The sequence below is a fragment of the Pseudochaenichthys georgianus genome, chromosome 7 (assembly GCF_902827115.2).
Source record: "Pseudochaenichthys georgianus chromosome 7, fPseGeo1.2, whole genome shotgun sequence".
Taxonomy (NCBI): domain Eukaryota; kingdom Metazoa; phylum Chordata; class Actinopteri; order Perciformes; family Channichthyidae; genus Pseudochaenichthys; species Pseudochaenichthys georgianus.
The window spans coordinates 26,575,469-26,596,800 of NC_047509.1; the positions used below are offsets into that span (position 1 = coordinate 26,575,469).

Genomic DNA, 21,332 nt, shown 5'->3' on the forward strand with positions numbered 1-21,332 from the left:
CTGTCTAATCAGCATCTTGATATGCCACACCTGTGAGGTGGGATGGATTATCTCGGCAAAGGAGAAGTGCTCACTATCACAGATTTTTTCAGATTTGTGAACAATATTTGAGAGAAATTGTTATTTTGTGTTTATAGAAAATGTTTTAGATCTTTGAGTTCATCTCATGAGAAATGGGAGCAAAAACAAAAGTGTTTTGTTTGTGTTTTTTTTTGTTTTGTGTTTATATTTTTGTTCAGTGCAGTACAAATCATTGTATTGTAACATCCATGGAAGGATATTCTTTAGATAAACCCGCCCTGAATCAGACGGATAAATCACTTTCAGATCATTAATGAGTGTGTGGTTGGAAAGCACAGGAAATGAACTTGTTAGTATAACTGCAAAGATTCACACAACGTAATGTGGCGCTTGCAGAGTACAGCCAAATCACCACTGCTGCTAGTTTCTCTGATCGAGGAACACAGTATTCAATTACTCTCATTTTGGAAGGTCTTCCTTTGTCCACCCGTAGACTAAACCATTGGTATTGTTTGAAAATACCCAAAAAGTAAGGGGAATTATTATCCAAGCTTCCAGGATTTATTCTTAGTAACTGTTCCTAAAGTCCATACCATGTTTGTACCCAGCTAAATCTTTGGGAGCTGTTTTCTTTGGACACATTTAAAGGAATTTAAATCAATTGGAATCTTGCACATCTTGTTGTCGATGTTTTGAATTTGTTTTGATTACATATAATTCTTTAATATGTTATTAGTTTCATTTAAAATACTTCTGTTTTTTTTTTATGTCTGCACCAGTTTATCTGTGTTGCTGCCGGTCTTGGCCAGGACACTCTTGAAAAGGAGATTTACTATTTCAGTCTTTTTTCTTGGTTAAGTAAAGGCTAAATATAAAACAAAAAGAAATGCAAAACAATCCTAGGGAGGATTTTTTTCTCCCATTCTTGGCTATTACTCTGTTTCTATATTTATAGTATGTGAGATTGATTCCTTTTAGGTTCACCAAGGGTTCACAAAGAGATTATCAGTGATCTAATGCCCTACGATTTCAATATCTGACTACTTCTTTAAACCAACCTATACCCTGATGATCTAACCCTCTATAATCATCTCTTTTTTGCTGTTTTACAATCTTTCCTCATCCCTCTCTTCCATTTTATCTTCTACTCTTTTTTTTTTTTGTCTCCCTGGACCAGCCGTGGTTTGGTTAATCCTTTGATTCAACAACGATTGGTTAAAGTTTTTCAAGCCAAGGTCAAAACCCTGAAAATAGTTTTGTAATGGACAACATTTTCCTCCAACTCCAATAGCACACCATGCTCTAATTGATTTTAATCTGGAAACAGCAACTAAAGCCAAATTGTATTCCTTTATTTTAACAGTACAACTCTTTATAAGTGTTTTTCCTTCTTACTGAAAACTTCTCTATGTATCACAGAGACATCATTGAGGACATTTTGTCTGACTGTGACCTCTCTTGGCTTGAGCAAACCAAATGTCTTGACCAGCTCCCAAAAGAGGGGATTTGTGAGCTTACACCACCCACTACTCCTCCTTAAATCAATCAAGCTGCTCCGGTTTGTGTGCCTGGACCTGCGTCATGGTGTGGTTTGTAAATACATCTCAAAGCCATAGATGTGAAAGTTGAAGGGTGAACGGAAGGCAATTGTTTATACAAGTGATCTTGTGTTCCTTGAAAAGCGTTCAACTATACTGTAGAAAAATATGGACGTACAAGTGTTCTTGGGGTTATTCACAGTTGTCTCTTTGGATTACCAATATATTAGTTGCTTTTGGCCAATAAATCCAAATGTTGGTATATGACTGGGACCTTGTGGAAAGGTAGCTGGCATAATGCGAAAATAAGTAAGGAAAATATGTTGTCCATCAAGCTATCAGGCTAAAAGATGTCATTAAAAGCGTAATTAATAAAAACTACCACCAGCGCATAATAAAAATACGTCTTTTGTCTGTGCTGCTCAGATTTAAATGTACAGTATTTCTAGATTATTTAGATGCATAATGTGTTATTTTCAGTGAAAGCTGCTGTTTATTTAACCAGCTGCACCAGAGGCGGTTGTCTTGAGTATCCAAACTTCAAGTCTCTGCCCACACGTGAAACAAGCCTGATTTCCATGGCAACGTTATCCCTCTCACAGCTGTATTACAAGCACAGAAGGAAATTACCAACATTAAACGAGTGTAGCTTCTTCACTGGGCCTGGACACAGCAGACGAGAATATTTAGAACCTGTAACTTTGACAGTTCAATTAATAATGTTGAGTTTATATGAAGCACACCGACACAGAAGCTCTTCAGTACACCGGCGTGGTCTCCTCCCCCGGTGCTGACAGAACAAAGGGTTTCTAGAGAAGAGGGTTGACAGAGTTCGGGAGCCACTTGTCGCCTCTCTTTATACCTCCCCCTGGTCAGCACTCAACCTCACTCTGCAGCGCCACATGTTCTCTCACTCTCTCACCCACTACCCAGGAACCCCCTAGGGATGTGAAAAATAAAACAGATTTAATGTCTTATGTAACACCATGCAGTTTGTACTGAACCTATCACTAGGTATTTAATAGGGCACAGGGCAAAGATTATTTCTAGCTATACTTTTTAAATCCTGGGAAGTTACATGAGCACAAAACCAAAGGTTTTAAGAGAAAAATTATTTTCTGATGCATCCAGCATTTAGTTGGGATTAGAGAAACGACAGTGCTGATTTAAGGGAAAAAATATTATAGTATTGATTTTTTTTAAATCTAAAAATTGTTTAGAAGAAATAATTCTTTTATATATATATTTTTATTTATTTACCTAAAAAACCCATTTGTATGTTCTCACATTTAAAACGAAGTGGGCTTACTTAGTTGAAACTAAAATAACATGGTTGAGCAAACCACAGTCATTATCGCCCTTCAAGTAGCTTCAAAGTAAAGCCATAATCCAGTCCTTTCACTGGAAGGCTTTTAAAGTGAAGCGGCAGCAGGAAATGTTTTGATTTCATTAACAGCGCTGCACGCGTGCAATCGCCTTCTAAAGAAACTGAGGTCTGCTGCTCTTGTTCTTGCACTGTTTTGTCTCCATGAGTCACTTTGTCAAAGATTTTCTTTTCCATTTATGTTTACATGGTTGAAAATAAAACGAACTTTCAGTTCATCCAGCACTTGTATAAGCAGGTCCATAGCCGTCTAAATACGTCTAAACACAGAGAATAAGCATCACAAGATCAAACTATTAAACATCTATCAACTAAAAACAAGTATGGCTACTGGCAACACTGACTTAAGATAGTAAAAGCATTGTGTTGACTGACAATTGAATACATAAATACATTTATAAAATGTACTTAACAAATATTTTTCAATTTGTATTTGGACACCTGCCAGTAATTAATTACTCTTCTTTGTGCATTGTTACTATTGTGTGTGTGTGTAATGCACTAAGTAGGATCAGGTGATTACTCTATTTGTTGTTTCCATTATCCTGCAGTAATCTCCATTCTCAGACACAACCTTGTTGACTATCAACCTGACTCCTGGGTCACATCCTGAATGGATTTTGTGAACACACACACACACACACACACACACACACACACACACACACACACACACACACACACACACACACACACACACACACACACACACACACACACACACACACACACACACACACACACACACACACACACACACACACACACACACACCATTTAGGTTTGCTCACTCACCAGCGGACCGGACAAATGCACACCTATGGGAACAGCAGGAGGATGGAGCAGGAATATTGAATTGGACGTAGTAGGCGTGTGTGTTCATGTGTGTGTTCATGTGTGTCTTCATGTGTGTCTTCATGTGTGTCTTCATGTGTGTGTTCATGTGTGCTGCGGAGGCTCTTATCAGTGTTAAACAGCTCTGAGTCGTGGTGCTTGTTGACCTCAACAGGTCATCATCACACAGCCTCTGTAAGGGCACACCACTCAGCTTACACCTGTTAACAATTAAGAGCGAGACAAAGACATTTTCTTTGTAGAAAAGTCAATATTAACAGACAGCTGGGTTTGCATCTGGGCCCACAGCAGTGATTTGGGATATGTTGGTACATTTACCAACAACCAGACATGTTCAACATCAGTGCTGATCTTTTTAAATCTCTCAAATATTTGTATTCCACATTTAGTGAAGGTCTAAACAGTAAGAAAATGAAATGAGTCTTGTTTTTGAATTGAGTCAATTAACACAGTTAAAAAAGACAAAGAGATTTTGTTTCCGGGTGCGTATTACGTCTGTTTGTACGTCAGCATCACATGAAAACAAATGGCCTGATATTCATGCAACTGTGGGCATGTGCAAAGAAAGAACTCATTAAATGTTGAAGCAGATCAAATATTGCTGCATATGCACAAATCATGGTTTTGTTTACATTGCGAGATACAGCGTCTGTGTTGCATTTATCTTATGTCAGAATAATGATAAAAATGTGACTGGCAAATCCCGCTATCAATATGTTGAGGTTTGAGAAATAAAACACAAAACCCTTCTTTGTAGCTTCCATGTCATTCCCACATTATGACTTCTAGCTAGACACACACAACAATGAAGGGCGCAAGAAAGTCAGAAACTTACCAAAGGAAGAAAGGTTGATCCTCTGGGGAACATTAATGTTTACGTTTCCGGACCAAATGTTATAGATCTTACATTTTATCAGTGCTTTGTTGCTTGCATGGTTAGACATGTATACGCATTTGATGTACATTTTGACTGAGAGCACAACTCCAGCAAGTTTAAAGAGCAAATTGATAGTTTCCGGAAATAAATGGAAACAATAGCTACCTGAGAAAAAATTCTAAAGTTTAAATTTGACTGCATGCAATGCGATATAATCAGCATTTCAATAATATATACAGTAAATGCAAACAATCTGGTGGTAGATTTGGTGTTTTAACAATGGCTCCTGCTAACTGTGGCTAAATTGCAATTGCCCGGAGTGTTTATAATCCCTGTGTGAAAGTGTCTGTCTGGTTGTCTGGCTGCCTTTCAGAAGAGTGTGTACTACTGCAGGTCTCTTTTGTGTGTGGGTGTGACATCTGAGTGTTACTGTTGTCGTCAGTGTCTCTCAGTGTGCACGAGTGGGTCTTTGTGCGTGCTCTCTGTGTGCGTCTTGTGTTTGTGTCCTTTAAATCAACAAGAGGAGTGCTGCGCTTAATGGGCTCTAAAACCTGCCGACTCACTAACATTTTGCATTGACGGAGCCAGAGAGAGAGAGAGACAAACAAAGAGAGGGAGAGAGGGAGTTTGTGTGGGAGAGAAAGAGAGAGAGATACAAATGATATGTAGGAGAGATTAAGGTGTTTCTGAGAGAGAGAAAGAAAGTGGAGGTGAGAAAATGGAATAATGTGTACGCTCAATAAATAAATGTGTGTGCAAATTTCCCAATCCATGGTCCAGTTTCCATTACCAGACACTGTGTTACCATGGAAACATGTTGATAATGTAGCAGGACATTCAGTAGGATGTTCTTGTGCTTTATTGGCCATGAAATACATATTTGTTTGGATTTAAGTGGCCATTGCTTCTAAACTACTAATAAAAAATTATTCACTTTGAACCTTTTCTTTACTGTGCTGTGTCAGAGGTGGTCACAGGGAATGCATCACAAAGTGGTGTTACGCGCAAACACTGGTATTTTATGCAGGTATTCTCATCACAACCCTCGATACAAGGCCAGCGTTTGACATGTTTCACATTGCTGCTGCTGGATGAAAACCTTGGACACACAAAATATATTTGTATGTGTTTTATCTTACAAAATGTTTTTTCTGTGAATGCTACAGTATGACCATGAAATTTGCCAAAAAAATAGGGACGTTTTATCAGGAATGGACATTTCTTGAAGAATAAAATGATGATACTTTTTTATGACCTAGGATCAGTAGCCGCTTTCACACCAAGTACTTTTCCGTACTTAGTGCCGCCACTTAGTACCCCAGGGCACTAAATACCAATCGCGTTCACACCGGAGTACTTTTCTCTGAGGGAAGATTACGCAAATGAGCCGCTGACGTCACTTCGTCTTCTTCTGTTTTGGGTTTACTGGCAGGCCGCAAACAACTTCACGGCGTATACTGCCACCCGAAGTCCCCGGCCGGAAGTCCCCGGAGTTGAGGACTGGCTTCAGTAGAAGCTGCTGGGACTCCCAGCAGCTTCTACTGAAGCCTTCCGAGTAAATCGCCAGAACGCCGACACCTCCTCATCTCCACCGCTCCCATGTTTTTTTTTTGTTGACATAAGTTATTCTCTCTCCGTTGGTGCGCGGGGCTAATGCTAATGCAGTACAGATATGCGGGGCGTGGTTTGCAATTCGCCCAGCCAATAGAAATTGGTACTTTTTTGGTACCACCTCTCTAGCAGGCACTACAAATTGGGGTAAAAGTTCCCTACTAAGTACTCTTTTTGGTGTGAACGCAACATAAGGGGTACTAACGGAACTAAACGGGAAAAGTACGGGGAAAAATACTCTGGTGTGAACGCGCCTATTGAAAAACTGTGCGATTACCACTTAAAAACTGTGGGTTTTGCAGCAAAGTGTGACTGTGCTATCATAAATAAAAGGAATGATCTTACTGTAAGTCAGCAGGAAGCTGTGAATCTGATCAAAGTCAAGTCAAAGATACCTTTCTAATTGCTTTTACAAAAAAATGAAACAGGTTGCCAAGCCAACTGTTGTTGTAACCAGGGAAAATGTTTTTGTTGTTGTTGTGCCTCATACCTGTTGGCCTCATTGCCTCTTGTTTTTGCAGCCCCCACGCACATTATTCGGCCGACAGTGAAGTGCTTTTGCAAAGTTAGAAAAGTTAGATGACTAAACTTTTCTCTGTCTTGTGCTTTCTCCTCTTGTCCTCTCTACACAGGAAACAGTAGAATATGCCTTCCTGATCATTTTCACTATAGAGACATTTCTGAAGATTATTGCCTATGGCCTGGTCATGCACCAAAACTCCTACGTCAGAAACGGCTGGAACATGCTGGACTTTGTCATCGTCATAGTGGGGTAAGTTCATAGGTAGAGCATAAAATGTACGTGTAGACACCCAGGGTCAAAGATATAAACACACACACTCACATTGTTTCTTACAAACTGAAGCAATACACACCATGACTCATCCTGTTCCCTGTCAACCCTGTCTCCTAAAAATTACGTTCCCACAGAACTAAACTGCATTCTCAATTATGTTTAGTCAGAAACGTATTTTCTCCCACGTTACGTTCGTTATGAACGTATCTCAAATACGTTTATTTTCTACATATCTTCTAGAAACATATTTTCTCCCACGTTACGTTTATTATGAACGTATCTTAAATACGTTTATTTTCTATATATCTTTGCCATTTATTGTCTTGCTTACAATAATGATAATAGTCATTTATAAATATAATTTTAGAGCACACCTTTGAAATCAGTAGGAGAGGCTGTAATTTCGCCAGCTGTTACTCTCATGAGTGAGGCAGAAAATAATAGTTTTTAACATGCCAAAAAGCTGCTGTGTCGTTTATTGCACCTCAAACATTAAAACAAATCCAGAGTTACGTGTTTCTGTACTTCCTCTAAGAAGAAAGGACAGTAAGATCTCTGTGGCTTCAGGCTTGATCGCCGTTCAAATGACAGCGTTGGTTTCCCCAAAAGTGGGCGGGGCTGTAAAGTGAGTAGATTTTACTCATCTATTATTCAAAACCATTCTATTTATTCTAACGTAAATTACATGCCAGTATTTTATCTTTTTATTTATTTGTTTTTATTTTAAATTGTATAATGTTTTTTTTCCATCTGTGAGGAAAAGAAATGGGGCTCAGAGCCTCAAAATACTGAAATCTGTATTTTTTTAAATCTTATTTTCCTTCAAATTTGTTATTATTTTCTAAATAACACACTGTTATTTACTGAACAATAACACACAATTATCCTTGTTTTTATTTATTCTATAATCTTGGGCTTTTTAGCATGCTTTTTAGCCGTAAATAAAGTCACCGGAAACAGACGTAGGCCTATAAGGGACATTTCGAGCGATACACACCACAAACCCACTGAACAGATTACCCAAGATCCTCAGCTTGAAGCTCGTTGATTGGATGTTTTAGCCGCAATGCATGTTGGGATATGATGTTAATGCAATATGATATCCGAAAACATTTAAAAAATATATAATAATACTTTATTCCGAGTGTTCTTGCTTTTCTCTTTGGAAGTCATCACATAACGGCATTGTAATACACGGTTCGGCTGCATTAAATATTACACATCTGCCGTAGTTCTTTATTTATAGAGCCCTGATAAGAAGACTTCTGGACAAACTTGAAGAACTGCATCTTGCATTTCTTTTCACAAAATACGTCTCCTTGCAGTATCAAAAGTAATTCGGCTGACTTTTATATTTGATCCAATTGGTAGATAGGTTATATTTACACCATAACGGTGGACAGCTGATAGAAAAGGACATGTAGTTTTTAAAGATATTACTGATTTTCTTTGAATTAAAGAATGTAAATACTGAGTTGAGAGAATAGTCAGGGGATTTGGGTGATGGGAGACACATCTATGGAATCACAATTTCAATAGCTTACCATTAAATGACGGATATGCCTTTCTGTCTGTGATGTTTTACAAATCAGATATTAATGTGTAGAAGTAAAACATGAGAAATAGTATAGCAATATCCTGTAAAATTATGTAAAAACATGAATAAAACTACACATCTTCAGATGTTATACATACATAAGTGTCCTACACTAATAATACAAAGTTATTATTAGTATGCTGTGTGTACCTTGTGTGCACCGCCTAGTGGTTAAAGCACGTTATTGAATTATTTTTGTTGAATAATGTTATTTGATGAAAAACAATTAAGAGTACATACTTTCATAGGGGGAAAGTAGAAGGTCAATGATAGAAATATAGAATATAAAAAATCAAGAAGATACTGTAAGTGATCTCTACAATAAAACAGTTTAGTGCACGATGTACAAAGATATTAATAGGAGGATGTGCAAAACATACAAACTAATTAACCTCTATTTAAACATTAAATAATACTTTAGGTTAAGGTCTTCTTTCAAATAAGAAAAAAGCTTTGGGGGTATCTATCTACAGATAAATATTAAGCCTGACAAAGTACTTAACGTCTAATATATTGCTTTCATGCAATGTTAACTATGTTGAAGCTCTTATTTTAACTGATATTATACGAATTAATTATACTCTTATGTATGTAGATAGTATACGACATGTGCAGAATTTGACAGTTTAATGGTGGAGATACACACATTGATAGATGTCTTGTAATGTCCTGTGACCTAAGATTTGCATTCATTGCAAAACTACACTGTGGTTGTGTATGATATGTCAATAAACCTTTGAAAATCTTGAAATCTTGAAAGGGATGTGCAAAATAGCAATTATATACAGTTGTTAATTAACTATTAGTAGAGAATAACGATTAATGAACATACTTTATAGAGATCTGCAGATAAATGTTTAGTCTTCTCAAGCACCAACAATCAAATATCTCTCCTGATTGTTGGCACTTGACAATCACCTTTCCCTGAATTTTACTCAGGTGTAACTAAAGTCTGCTTTAAAGGTTGTTTATATTTCACATCATTAATCAGAATCTGCAAAGTAACTCAAATAAGTGTAGTGGAGTAAAAATACCAGGTTAACCTCTGAATTGTAGTGGAGTAGAATTACAAAGTAACAATGAGCTGTCATGTGGGTATATATTAATGCTGCCCATTATGGATGCAAGCGATTTTAACCCATTTAGTAATTACATGTTTTAAATTTGTACACACCAATGTGTTTCCCATCGCCTAAACCTCCAGGGCTGTCCACAGTTTAATACTGTCAACTTCTAATTTTGGGAAAAACGAAAGCGTCTTTTAAAACTACAATTCCCAGTAGAGACGTGCCACAGAGAACATGTGGCGAAACACAATAGCCAGCATGTGTAGTTCTCGGGGGGCGTTCAAATCCAGTTTTGAATAGTCTGCCGTGGTTTCGTTCCATTTCTAAGAGCTTGACGCTTGGCATAACCTTGGCGCACTGCCACTCCAACATCCAATCCCAGAGTTTGAAGATTAATCACGGGGTTTGTCAACGGGATTGTAGTACCAAACGATAGCTGGGGATTATGGGTAGTGTAGTGTCTTCAGCCATCCTAAACCGAATTTTTTTTTGAATATCATATCGCAATACGAACACCACATCTGGCGTCAAAGAGATATTCTGTTACTGTCCTTTCTTCTTAGAGGAAGTACAGAAACACGTAACTCTAGATTTGTTTTAATGTTTGAGGTGCAATAAACGACACAGCAGCTTTTTGGCATGTTAAAACTATTATTTTCTGCCTCGCCCATGAGAGTAACAGCTGGCGAAATTACAGCCTCGCCTACTGATTTCAAATGTGGGCTCTAAAATGATATTTAGAAATGACTATTATCATTATTATAAGCAAGACTCTCTAGGTCGTCCTCAGACAATAAATGGTAAAGATATGTAGAAAATAAACTTATTTAAGATACGTTCATAAGAAACGTAACGTGGGAGAAAAGTTTCTAGAAGATATGTAGAAAATAAACGTATTTGAGATACGTTCATAACGAACGTAACGTGGGAGAAAATATGTTTCTAGAAGATATGTAGAAATAAACGTATTTGAGATACGTTCATAAGAAACGTAACGTGGGAGAAAATATGTTTCTAGAAGATATGTAGAAAATAAACGTATTTGAGATACGTTCATAACGAACGTAACGTGGGAGAAAATATGTTTCTAGAAGATATGTAGAAATAAACTTATTTGAGATACGTTCATAACGAACATAACGTGGGAGAAAATACGTTTCTGGCTAAACGTAATTGAGAATGCAGTTTAGTTCTGTGGGAACGTAATTTTTAGGAGACAGGGTTGTCCCTGTTGTACTAGACCCATAATCACTCATGAATTGCAAAAGCATTATAGCTGCAACGATTAGTCCGGTGTTTTAACAGAAAATATTCATTACATATTTTATTTAGCAATTTTCTCATGCAAACATGGTCAGAAAATGCTGTTTTCAGCCTCTCAAATACGAGACTTCCTGTTATCTTCTTTTTATATCCTATCAAACTGAATATTTTGGGTTTTGGACTGAGAAAACAGACATTATCTTGGACTTTAAGAAACTGGGATGGACATTTTCCTCTATTTCCTGACATTTGATATACCAAACAATTCATCCATTAATCTAGAAATTAATTGGCAGATTAATCAATAATAAAATGATCTTAAAATTCCCTCCGCTATTTGCCTGACTCACAGCTGATCCTTATAATGTCCAGTAGAAAGCTGGCAGTAATGTTTCGGCAAACACACACACACACACACACACACACACACACACACACACACACACACACACACACACACACACACACACACACACACACACACACACACACACACACACACACACACACACACACACACACACACACACACACACACACACACACACACACACACACACACACACACACACACACACACACACACACACACACACACACACACACACACACACACACACACACACACACAGCCTTGTTTAGAGTGATGGGTTATCAGTGGACCACCTGGCCCCATAGGACTTCAATGCAAACTGTGATGAGCGGTGAGAAGCTAAAGGTAAACACACATAAAGCATGTCATACCTCCAGCCTCTCCGGTTGATATTCTGGGCTCCCTAAGTAAAAACATCCTCCCCTCTGTCATGAACCTTGGAGTGACCTTTAATAGCACTTTTAAATTCGACAAGCAGGTCAGCACCGTAGTAAAATCCTGCTTTTTTAAAATAAGACTATTGGCCAAAACCAAGTCGTATTTATCTTTTAAAGACCTGGAAAGGGTTATTAACGCCTTTGTGATCTCAAGACTAGACTATTGTAACGCTCTGTATGTGGGTATGGACCAGGCATCAATTAAACGCCTGCAGCTAGTCCAAAACGCAGCTGCACGTCTCCTGACTGGCCACAAAAAGCGTGACCACATCACCCCAATTCTGGCCTTACTACACTGGCTTCCAGTCCGGTTCAGAATTGATTTAAAAATCCTTTTATTTGTATTTAAAGCACTAAATGGGTTGGCTCCGGCCTATATAGCTGAACTCCTCCAGCGCTACACCCCAGCCAGAGCTTTAAGATCTGCTGACCAGCTGCTGCTGGTAGTGCCTAAGACCAGGCTCAAAACCCGAGGGCATCGAGCTTTCACAGCAGCTGGCCCCAGGCTCTGGAACACTCTTCCCCTCCATGTGAGGTCGGCCCAGACCCTAGGGGCTTTTAAATCCACACTGAAGACACACTACTTCTCTCTGGCCTTCTAGTTAGAGTGGGGTTACGACTCCTGACTGTTCCATGTGTTGTTTTTATCGGTTGTGATTTATTGTGATGTAATGTGTTTTTATGTGTTTAAATTACATGTACAGCACTTTGGCTCGACCAAAATCGTTTTTAAATGTGCTCTACAAATAAAATTTGATTTGATTTGATTTGATACACTTGCTCACACACCCAGAAACAGGTACACAGAGGACACATGGCTTTGTTTTCTGTTTTCATCTCTCCCCCTTTGCCTCTCTGCTCTCCATCAGGTTGTTCAGTGTGGTTCTAGAGATGATAACCAAAGACGCTGACTCGGGCGGCCAGTCTGGAGGAAAACCCGTGGGCTTTGATGTCAAGGCCCTCCGAGCCTTTCGCGTGCTACGACCCCTCCGCCTTGTCTCTGGAGTTCCTAGTGAGTTCACATGGAGCTGTTTCTTGGTTTAAAGCACGCATTTTCCCCTTTTAAGCCCTGCACAACCTTCTAAGGCTTTTAATCAGGGTGACGATGGGTGGAGTCAGGCACCCAAACCTATATGTCAGGTTGGTTTAAAAGTGGATCCAGTCGCTGAACACAGACAAACAGGCAGGTGAAGTTTACCTGAGTAGCCCCTGCAGATGGAAATTGGTTAAAAAGGTAAGGATGACTGAAGACAACTGACGAGGAATGGAGAAGGTTGTTGGCCAGAAGGCAGAATGGCAGACAAACAGACAGGAATCCTGGAGCAGGAAAACAGGAGCATTAAGTAGGAACACAATAAATACTCTCCTCAAAACATGCTAGAGCTAGTGTAGGTAGTGTTCTTTTGTCAATTAACATGTTTTATAAACCTGGAGAAATAGATGGTGGGTTAGCCAGCTAGCAACAAAGGGCTGCGCTAATGAGCATGTTAGCCTAGCTTGTAAGCCTCAGCTAGCTCGCAGAGTGGTGGGAGCAGGCGGTAGTTAGACAACCAAGTCGCTGCCAAACCTAATTCGGGTTTCACAGCAACTCACCAGAATCCTATGTGTGACGTCAGGGACACCATGTATATTATATGCATGTGACACACAGCTGAGCAGCATATGAAATGTAACTCTCACCTAAAGCTGACAAGACAAATATTTCTCATTTGGCACTTAGAGAACCTTTGTTGTTGAAGAAAGCAGGGAAACACGCAAACATAATGAAAAGCACCCAAAGGTCACCAAACTCTAGGAAACAAGAACAACAAGAACAACAACAACAACAACAACAATAACAGTGTAAATAAAGGCACAATACAGCGTAGCCTACAGGACGACGCTGAAGTTGGCTTCCGATTCAGAGCATCCGATTCGGCAGTTAAGGGGAAAGTTAAGGGACATTTAATTTACAGCGCTGAGCGAACAATCCTCCGTGTTTGAACCTCTTAAATCGCTGCATAGCCGATTTATTTGGACTGGATTATCCCAGAGAGTCTAAAGATTCTTTATAACCCAGTTTGAGATTTGTGAAACCTTTATTCTATTTGTGAAAATACAAAAAGGGAGATTTTGCTGCTTTAAAAAAAAAATCTAGACCACATTAGACCAGGTCCTGATCTGAAACCACTAGACCTAGACTCATCACATCTGAACTGGATTATCCCAGAGGGTCTAAAGATTCTTTATAACACAGTTTCAGATTTGTGAAACCTTAATTCTATTTGTGAAAATACGAACAAGGGAGATTTCAGTGCTTTTTTTTTTACATGTAGACCACATTAGACCAGGTCCTGATCTGAAACCACTAGACCTACACTCATCAAATCTGGACTGGATTATCCCAGAGGGGCTAAAGATTCTTTATAACACAGTTTGAGATTTGTGAAACCTTTATTCTATTTTTGAAAATACAAACACAGGTGGAAGGCTGAGGTTGCTGCAGTAGGCCAGGATCAGAATCAGAGAGTGAACCTCCTATCTGGGCAAGCCTTTATGCCTTCTTGTATTTTCACAAATAGAATAAAGGTTTCACAAATCTGAAACTGTGTTATAAAGAATCTTTAGCCTCCGTGGGATAATCCAGTTCAGATTTGTTGAGTCTAGGTCTAGTGGTTTCAGATCAGGACCTGGTCTAATGTGGTCTACATGTAAAAAAAGCACTGAAATCTCCCTTGTTTGTATTTTCACAAATATAATAAAGGTTTCACAAATCTGAAACTGTGTTATAAAGAATCTTTAGCCTCTCTGGATAATCCAGTCCAGATTTGATGAGTCTAGGTCTAGTGGTTTCAGATCAGGACCTGGTCTAATGTGGTCTAGATTAAAAAAAGCAGCAGCATCTTCCTTTTTGTATTTTCACAAATAGAATTAAGGTTTCACAAATCTGAAACTGTGTTATAAAGAATCTTTAGCCTCCGTGGGATAATCCAGTCCAGATTTGATGAGTGTAGGTCTAGTGGTTTCAGATCAGGACCTGGTCTAATGTGGTCACGATGCGAAAAAAGCACTGAAATCTCCCTTGTTTGTATTTTCTGGGAAAGATAAGCTGAGACGACATTTTGAGTTCTATTCTCGTTTAACATTTGTCTTTGTCGGATGGTATGTGCAGTTTAATTAAACGGTGATATTTGGCCTTGTTTGCTGATGCCACCAAGGGTTGGCTTATATTCCTATTCAGTCCTATCAGAGGCTTTGAGAGAAATACACCAGGCCATTACAACAACCCAAAGATTGCAGGGGTTCTGTATGAGTCTGATAGATTTTCTGTGCTTATTGTTTCTTTATATGATTGAATTGAGAAAATAATTCATCAGTAATGAAAGTTATGTATGAAAGGCAGTTGACCTAATAATTCAAACAAAAGCTGATGTTAGTTCAGTTTACCAAATGCTTGAGTGTTCCAGGGTATTCTCTGAATACCTTGAAGGCCCTGACGGTTCACCACTGGTTTACAGTATGGATATTTCTGTCTGTTTGACCGTTGCCTCTGTGTGTTTGCAGGTTTACAGGTCGTTTTAAACTCCATTATTAAAGCCATGGTTCCTCTGCTCCACATCGCTCTGCTGGTCCTCTTTGTCATTATCATCTATGCCATCATTGGCCTGGAGCTCTTCATTGGCAAAATGCACGCCACATGCTACATGAGACAAACAGGTATGTTTTCAATGAGTGTTGTTACATTTTTGGTTTAATTTAATTTGGGTTTTAGCAATGAGACTTGCCCTTTTTCACCTTTTAAACCCTTTTTAAATCCCACATACATCCTGCAGTATGAGCAGGCGTATGTCATTTTAGGATGGATGCAGGTTTTAATCCCTGACACATGTACCTTGTATTTGAATGGTGGCAAACTACAGAAAACAGGGCATAACAACAGATGGGGGATTAAATCCAGTGATTAAAGGACTAATATATTATGTAAACAGGCTTGATTGAAGCATGTAGACCTATACTTTACATTCACACACATGCATACAGCCAGTCATAGTGCATGATGGCTGCCAGACAGAACAGAAGCTTAAATAACAGATTGGTGGAAAATATAGCAATATGACAGCACTTTGTACACATCTTTCCATACACCTTTCACCTAATGGACCCTCACTTTGATGTGCTTTGATCTTTTTTATATAGAGTATATGGACATATGTTTTATGATAAGCTTAATCTTTATACATGAATTATTTAAAAAATGAAGGTAATCATTTCTGGAGCTTTTTCAAGATAATTCAAAGGAAAATGCATTTATCAAAAAAGAGAGATTATGAGAAATGATTACACATCCTACCAAAGGAAAGAAAAATTGCTGGTTGGCAAGACAACATATGATAACCAGTATAGAGGAAGATTATACATTAGTATAATTAGGGCCAGTTTTATAATGGCAGTGCTGTAACGTAATGTATGTAACAAAAGGCTTTTGGTACAAAATAAAATCAGTTAAAAGGGTTTTTAAGATTTAAAAACAGAGAACGTTTTAAACGAAAGGTATCAGTGCAGAGGCTTGTGAAGTGTTTCAGACCATGGGAATATTAATGTCAATGGTTTTGATTATTTTTTCGCTTTTTGTTAGTAGATTCATCTGTATAACTCTGATCCCCCAGGTGTCCTCGCGGAAGAGGAGGCCACGCCATGTGCGGTGTCTGGTCATGGCCGCCACTGTTTGCTCAATGGTACATTTTGCAGAGAGGGCTGGCAAGGACCCAACAACGGTATCACAAACTTCGACAACTTTTTGTTCGCCATGCTCACTGTGTTCCAGTGCATCACCATGGAGGGCTGGACCGACGTTCTCTACTGGGTAATCTGCCACTCTGCAAATATGCCTCACACGGGCACCATGTTTTTGGTTTATAAATGTCAGTTTTCAGGTTTTTTTAATTGGATTTTGACAGGAAAAACAAGGAGTTACTGAAAATCTGCAGGCTACAACAAACATGTCATAATGCGCTCCTCATCAAAAGTTATTTTTGGTATCTTTGTATCCGGTTTAAGCTTATGTAATGTAACATCAGTAATGGATTTTGACGGATATATAACTTTGCCTGCTACATGAACAACGAGAACCTAAAATATAAAATCTCAAATGAGATATTGTTTCTCCCACAACATTTTTTTTTAACAAAGTAGTTCTCATTGAGAGCGGTAGGCTGAACCATTACCAATCTTTGAGTTAATAACAAGTATTTTAAAACCAAAAGAGGCCAGCCTCATTAACAATGATCACCAACAGCTTTTAATTATCCAAAACACTGAGCACTGAAGCTCAATTCAGAGTGAGTTTTCATCTACATCCACCCACATCCTTTTATTGATGGAGACCCTCATGGATGGAATAATGAACCTCTCTGCCTCCTTCTCGGCCGTCCTCTTTCTTCCTCACAGACTCTTTGCTTCTCTTGTACATGTGTTACCATGGTAATCCCATGCTATTACTTCTGATGAAGAGCAGGATGGACTCTCGACAAACCTTAAAGAAGGATAGATAGAAGGATAGCGAGGGATAGATAGATTAAATCTCACCTCTGACCTTTCCTACTGAAACAAATTAAACATAGCTGCAGAGTCGATGCATTGTGACTTCTCTGCAAAGCCAGCTGGTGTAGGGATTTCTTTCAAAAGGAATACAAGAGCTAGAGTAGAACTGCATGCATGTAGACAGGGCGTAGAAAAGCATAGGGTTGAGGTTAAGGAATGTTAGAAATTGGGTTTAAATAGTCAATCATCAGTTATCAACTTGTTCCCAGCTCTATTAAAATACACTTTAGCACTATAGTATTTGCCACTGTCTCATCACAGATATCACATCTGCTAATACCTCATCCACTCATTACTAACCAAGTTTTCTCTTACATGTTGCGTCACATTTCCTGTTCTAGTTTTAGTTGTACTGTAGCTCACTGAAGGTTATTTTCATTTGAAGGAAATGATGTGCTTTGACAAACTCAAGACTACATTATATCTACTGTTACATCCAGTACTAAATTATTGGAACCTTTGAGCTAAGTAAGATGGGCCACACTCCACAAATGACACAATAACCTACAGTACACACAAACACTATTGACGGTACATGAGATTACTTACATTCTTAAATTGACCCTTTTTTTGTGGCTGTGCTCGTAAAAAATATGTAAACACAATATTCAAAAGCTCTAAATATTGGTATGGGTGTATAGCTGAATAGCGTAGTTTATAAAGTGCATGCGAGTATATGTGGTAAATGTGGTTTTTACTGGCAGAAGCTGTAAAAGGTTACAGACACACAACCTAAGAAACCTAAGAAACCCATTAGAAAGTCCTTAGTAATTTAATGATTCTTTTTTTATTGTGCAACACAACAAACAACCAGTCATTCATATTTAAAACAGATGAAAATGAACTAGATGTCAAAGCAAACATGTAATATAATTATATAATTTACTCAGTTACCCTGGTCTTGGAAAAGTCCATTTTTCTCCTGGAATTGTCAGATAATAGTTTTCTAGGTTTACTAGAGGGAAGCCGTGCACTTCACGACACGTTCGTTATGTGATTATGGCATTAAAACAATAGAATGGTTTAATATGTCCATGAAATATCAATGAACCATGTATAATATTTCAGAATTTGTATTTCTATTCAGATGAATGACGCAATGGGCTTCGAGCTGCCGTGGGTCTACTTTGTCAGTCTGGTCATCTTTGGATCCTTCTTTGTTCTCAACTTGGTTTTGGGAGTGTTGAGTGGGTATGTAGACATTATGTTGTCCTTTATTTCTCAACCAAAATACTTCAAACACTAAGAACATTTTCAGACATTTTCAAAATCTCCCAAATATAAGGAATGTCATTACAGGGTTAGAAAGTAGATTGTTTGGTGTTTCATGTAAAAGTGTTATCTGAAAGCTGACAGTCATTCCACTCTGCCCTTTCCAGAGAGTTTTCCAAAGAGCGAGAGAAGGCCAAGGCTCGGGGAGATTTCCAGAAGCTACGAGAGAAGCAGCAGTTAGAGGAAGACCTGAAAGGATACCTGGACTGGATCACACAGGCAGAGGACATCGACCCCGAGAACGATGAGGAGGGAGACGAGGAGGGCAAGCGTAACCGTGAGTTTCCTGGATTTAATCAATTTTGTCCCACTCAACACTACGTGTTTAAAGCTGGGAAATAAGGATTGCAAACAGAGTTACCAACCATTATGATTTTCTCAATTTTAAATAATGTTGCACATCTCTCGGTCTCATTGATAGTGAAAGGAGGCAGATGAGCAGGGCAAACCATTACTCATCCATCTGTTGTTATGCCACTCTGAAAAGCTCACTGAATGTCATAAAGAAAATGTTGTATGCATCTAACACACTGCCCTGGCTCAGCTAATAATGCATTACTTTTTCCCACAAACAGATGGTAACCGACTCTTTTAAGAATGTGAGTGTGACCACCTAAAACGTACAGACCGACAGGTTACCCTTAGAAAAGGACAGGTCACTAATCAGTACATACTGTAGGGACAGTATCACATATTGCTGGTTGTGGATAACATGCAAATGTCGCCTTAAAAAATGCATTCGCTAAAATCTTTATCCAGGCATCCCCTTGTGCAGTTTGGTACACCAGGTCTATTCTACAAGAGTGAATCATACCACCGGAAAATTACAGTTCATTTCAATTCTTCAAGCAGTATGCATCCAAAAATACGGATTACATTTAGTATAGAATGCATTTCAACAAAACCATTATATGACTTAGCATTTTTTCTCTTATTTGACAAGGCCGCCATTTTTTGGTCATTGTGTGTCTTATTTTGCTTACATCACTTGCATGTGTTGCAGTGGTGCAGTGTATAGTTTACATACAAATTAAATCAATGTATTACACATGAAGATGCTCGTGATCATCTCTATATCAGTAATATTTGTATTGGATATAATAAGGGGCTTTTAGTAAAATACTACCCCTTCACTCTCTCACTGTTTTGTGGCACAACAGAGGTGTTAACAAGTGAAAACTGTGACTCGAGCCGTGGAAGCAGCTTCTGAGGTAGCACTAAGAAAGTGGGCGCCAGCATTGCTTTGATGTTCAGTCTTTTCTATGGTGCGGCCTTGTGTGTGTGGTCGCCATGACAACACAGGGGTAACTGTGGATGTTTGGTCTTGTGTATGTACAACAAAATATTGCTTATTGTGATATGCAGGAGGCTTGAACAGTATTCAAATATCTAGAAGACGTTCACGTTTGTGATTTTACTGGAACAGTAAACAGGAAGTGGCTGCAGACTGTTTGCTTTAATGACAGTAAACGTTCAGGGTGGGTGGTTGCATGAAGCATTTCAAGAGATTCTTTAGGCTATCAGTTTAAGGTTACATTGTCTGCAACTAGCATGGCGTCAGGCAGTGTCAATTATCGACAGTCGAGTTGCATTTTGGGTTATGTGTGCAACCGTTTGACATACTGCTACAGTGCCTTTAAACCATTCACAGTGGTGAATCTGTATCCTCCAGTTATCACCCTGCTTTTACCTCTGCTGCTGTTGTACACTTTAGACCCGACAAACAAACTAACTCTTTCTTCTTGATCCCTGCAGTGACTGTGTGCCTTGTAATTAACTGTCTGTAGATTGCTGCTAACATTAGTTTTCTCCCCTCTCTGCCCTTTCTCTTCCTATTGTTTCTTCATATCTTCTTCTCTTGTTACCAAAAGTCTCTGCTTTCTATCTTCTTCTCCTTAATTGCTAATTACTTCCAGTCTAATAATGTGGTATTGGTTACTATGTCCAGAATACTTTTAACTTAAAATGCTTAATGAGAAATATATAGTTTGGTTAATATTTGTATATAATTAGTACCGAGATATACTGTATGTATTGAGTAGGGCATTTTAACACTCTCAAACTACCTCAAACTCTCCAAACTACCTCACACACGTCATTTAAATGTCTGTACTGCATTCATTCTCTGTCAGTTGACATAATAATATACATATTATTACTACTTACTACTTTTTCACTTCAGTAGGTAGATATATGTTTTCCTTTCTCTTTGCTTGTTTGTGCCGAACCCCTTTCTGCTCGAAATAAATCCTTAACTGTAGTAGCAAAATATATTCCATGCTCAGATTCTGCAGTTTGTCTTTTATCATTAGACAATAATACTGTATGTTCTTTACACCTGTAGCTATTCTGGACATGGTACCTGTGTCTGTACTGTAGTAATGTAGTACTGTAGCTGTTTTGCCGTACATTCCTCTCTCTCTTGTTCTGCTGTGTACTGACTCACTGCTTCCTCTGCTGTCTGGCTGTGTGAACTGCATGTTGGTAACACCAAGGGGTCACGCTGGCTGACCTCACACAGAAGAAGAAAGGGAAGTTTGGCTGGTTCACCCAGTCCACAGAGACACAGGGTAAATGCGTTTGTGTGTGGGAGTGGGTGTTGGTTTTAGCATGTTCATGAGGACAGTTCATCTTGGTCCTGGAGGGCTCCTCCGCTTGCAC

The 21,332-nt window shown here is 38.7% G+C and overlaps 1 protein-coding gene across 3 annotated transcripts in view; it reads left to right on the plus strand.

Annotated features, from left to right (window-relative positions):
* The window catches only part of cacna1db (calcium channel, voltage-dependent, L type, alpha 1D subunit, b), a 120,657-nt gene that overhangs the window by 26,674 nt on the left and 72,651 nt on the right, over positions 1–21,332 (plus strand). For 2 of the 3 annotated variants that reach the window (XM_071203822.1, XM_071203823.1), the window contains exons 1-5: positions 15,437–15,515; positions 16,466–16,662; positions 18,487–18,590; positions 18,779–18,948; positions 21,167–21,241. In XM_071203822.1, the coding sequence (XP_071059923.1) occupies positions 15,485–15,515; positions 16,466–16,662; positions 18,487–18,590; positions 18,779–18,948; positions 21,167–21,241 (577 nt within the window). In that variant the 5' untranslated portion in view covers positions 15,437–15,484. Of the gene's footprint in view, positions 1–6,918; positions 7,059–12,688; positions 12,832–15,362; positions 15,516–16,465; positions 16,663–18,486; positions 18,591–18,778; positions 18,949–21,166; positions 21,242–21,332 lie in introns of those variants that run through there. The other variant, XM_034086964.2, reaches the window with a different exon arrangement.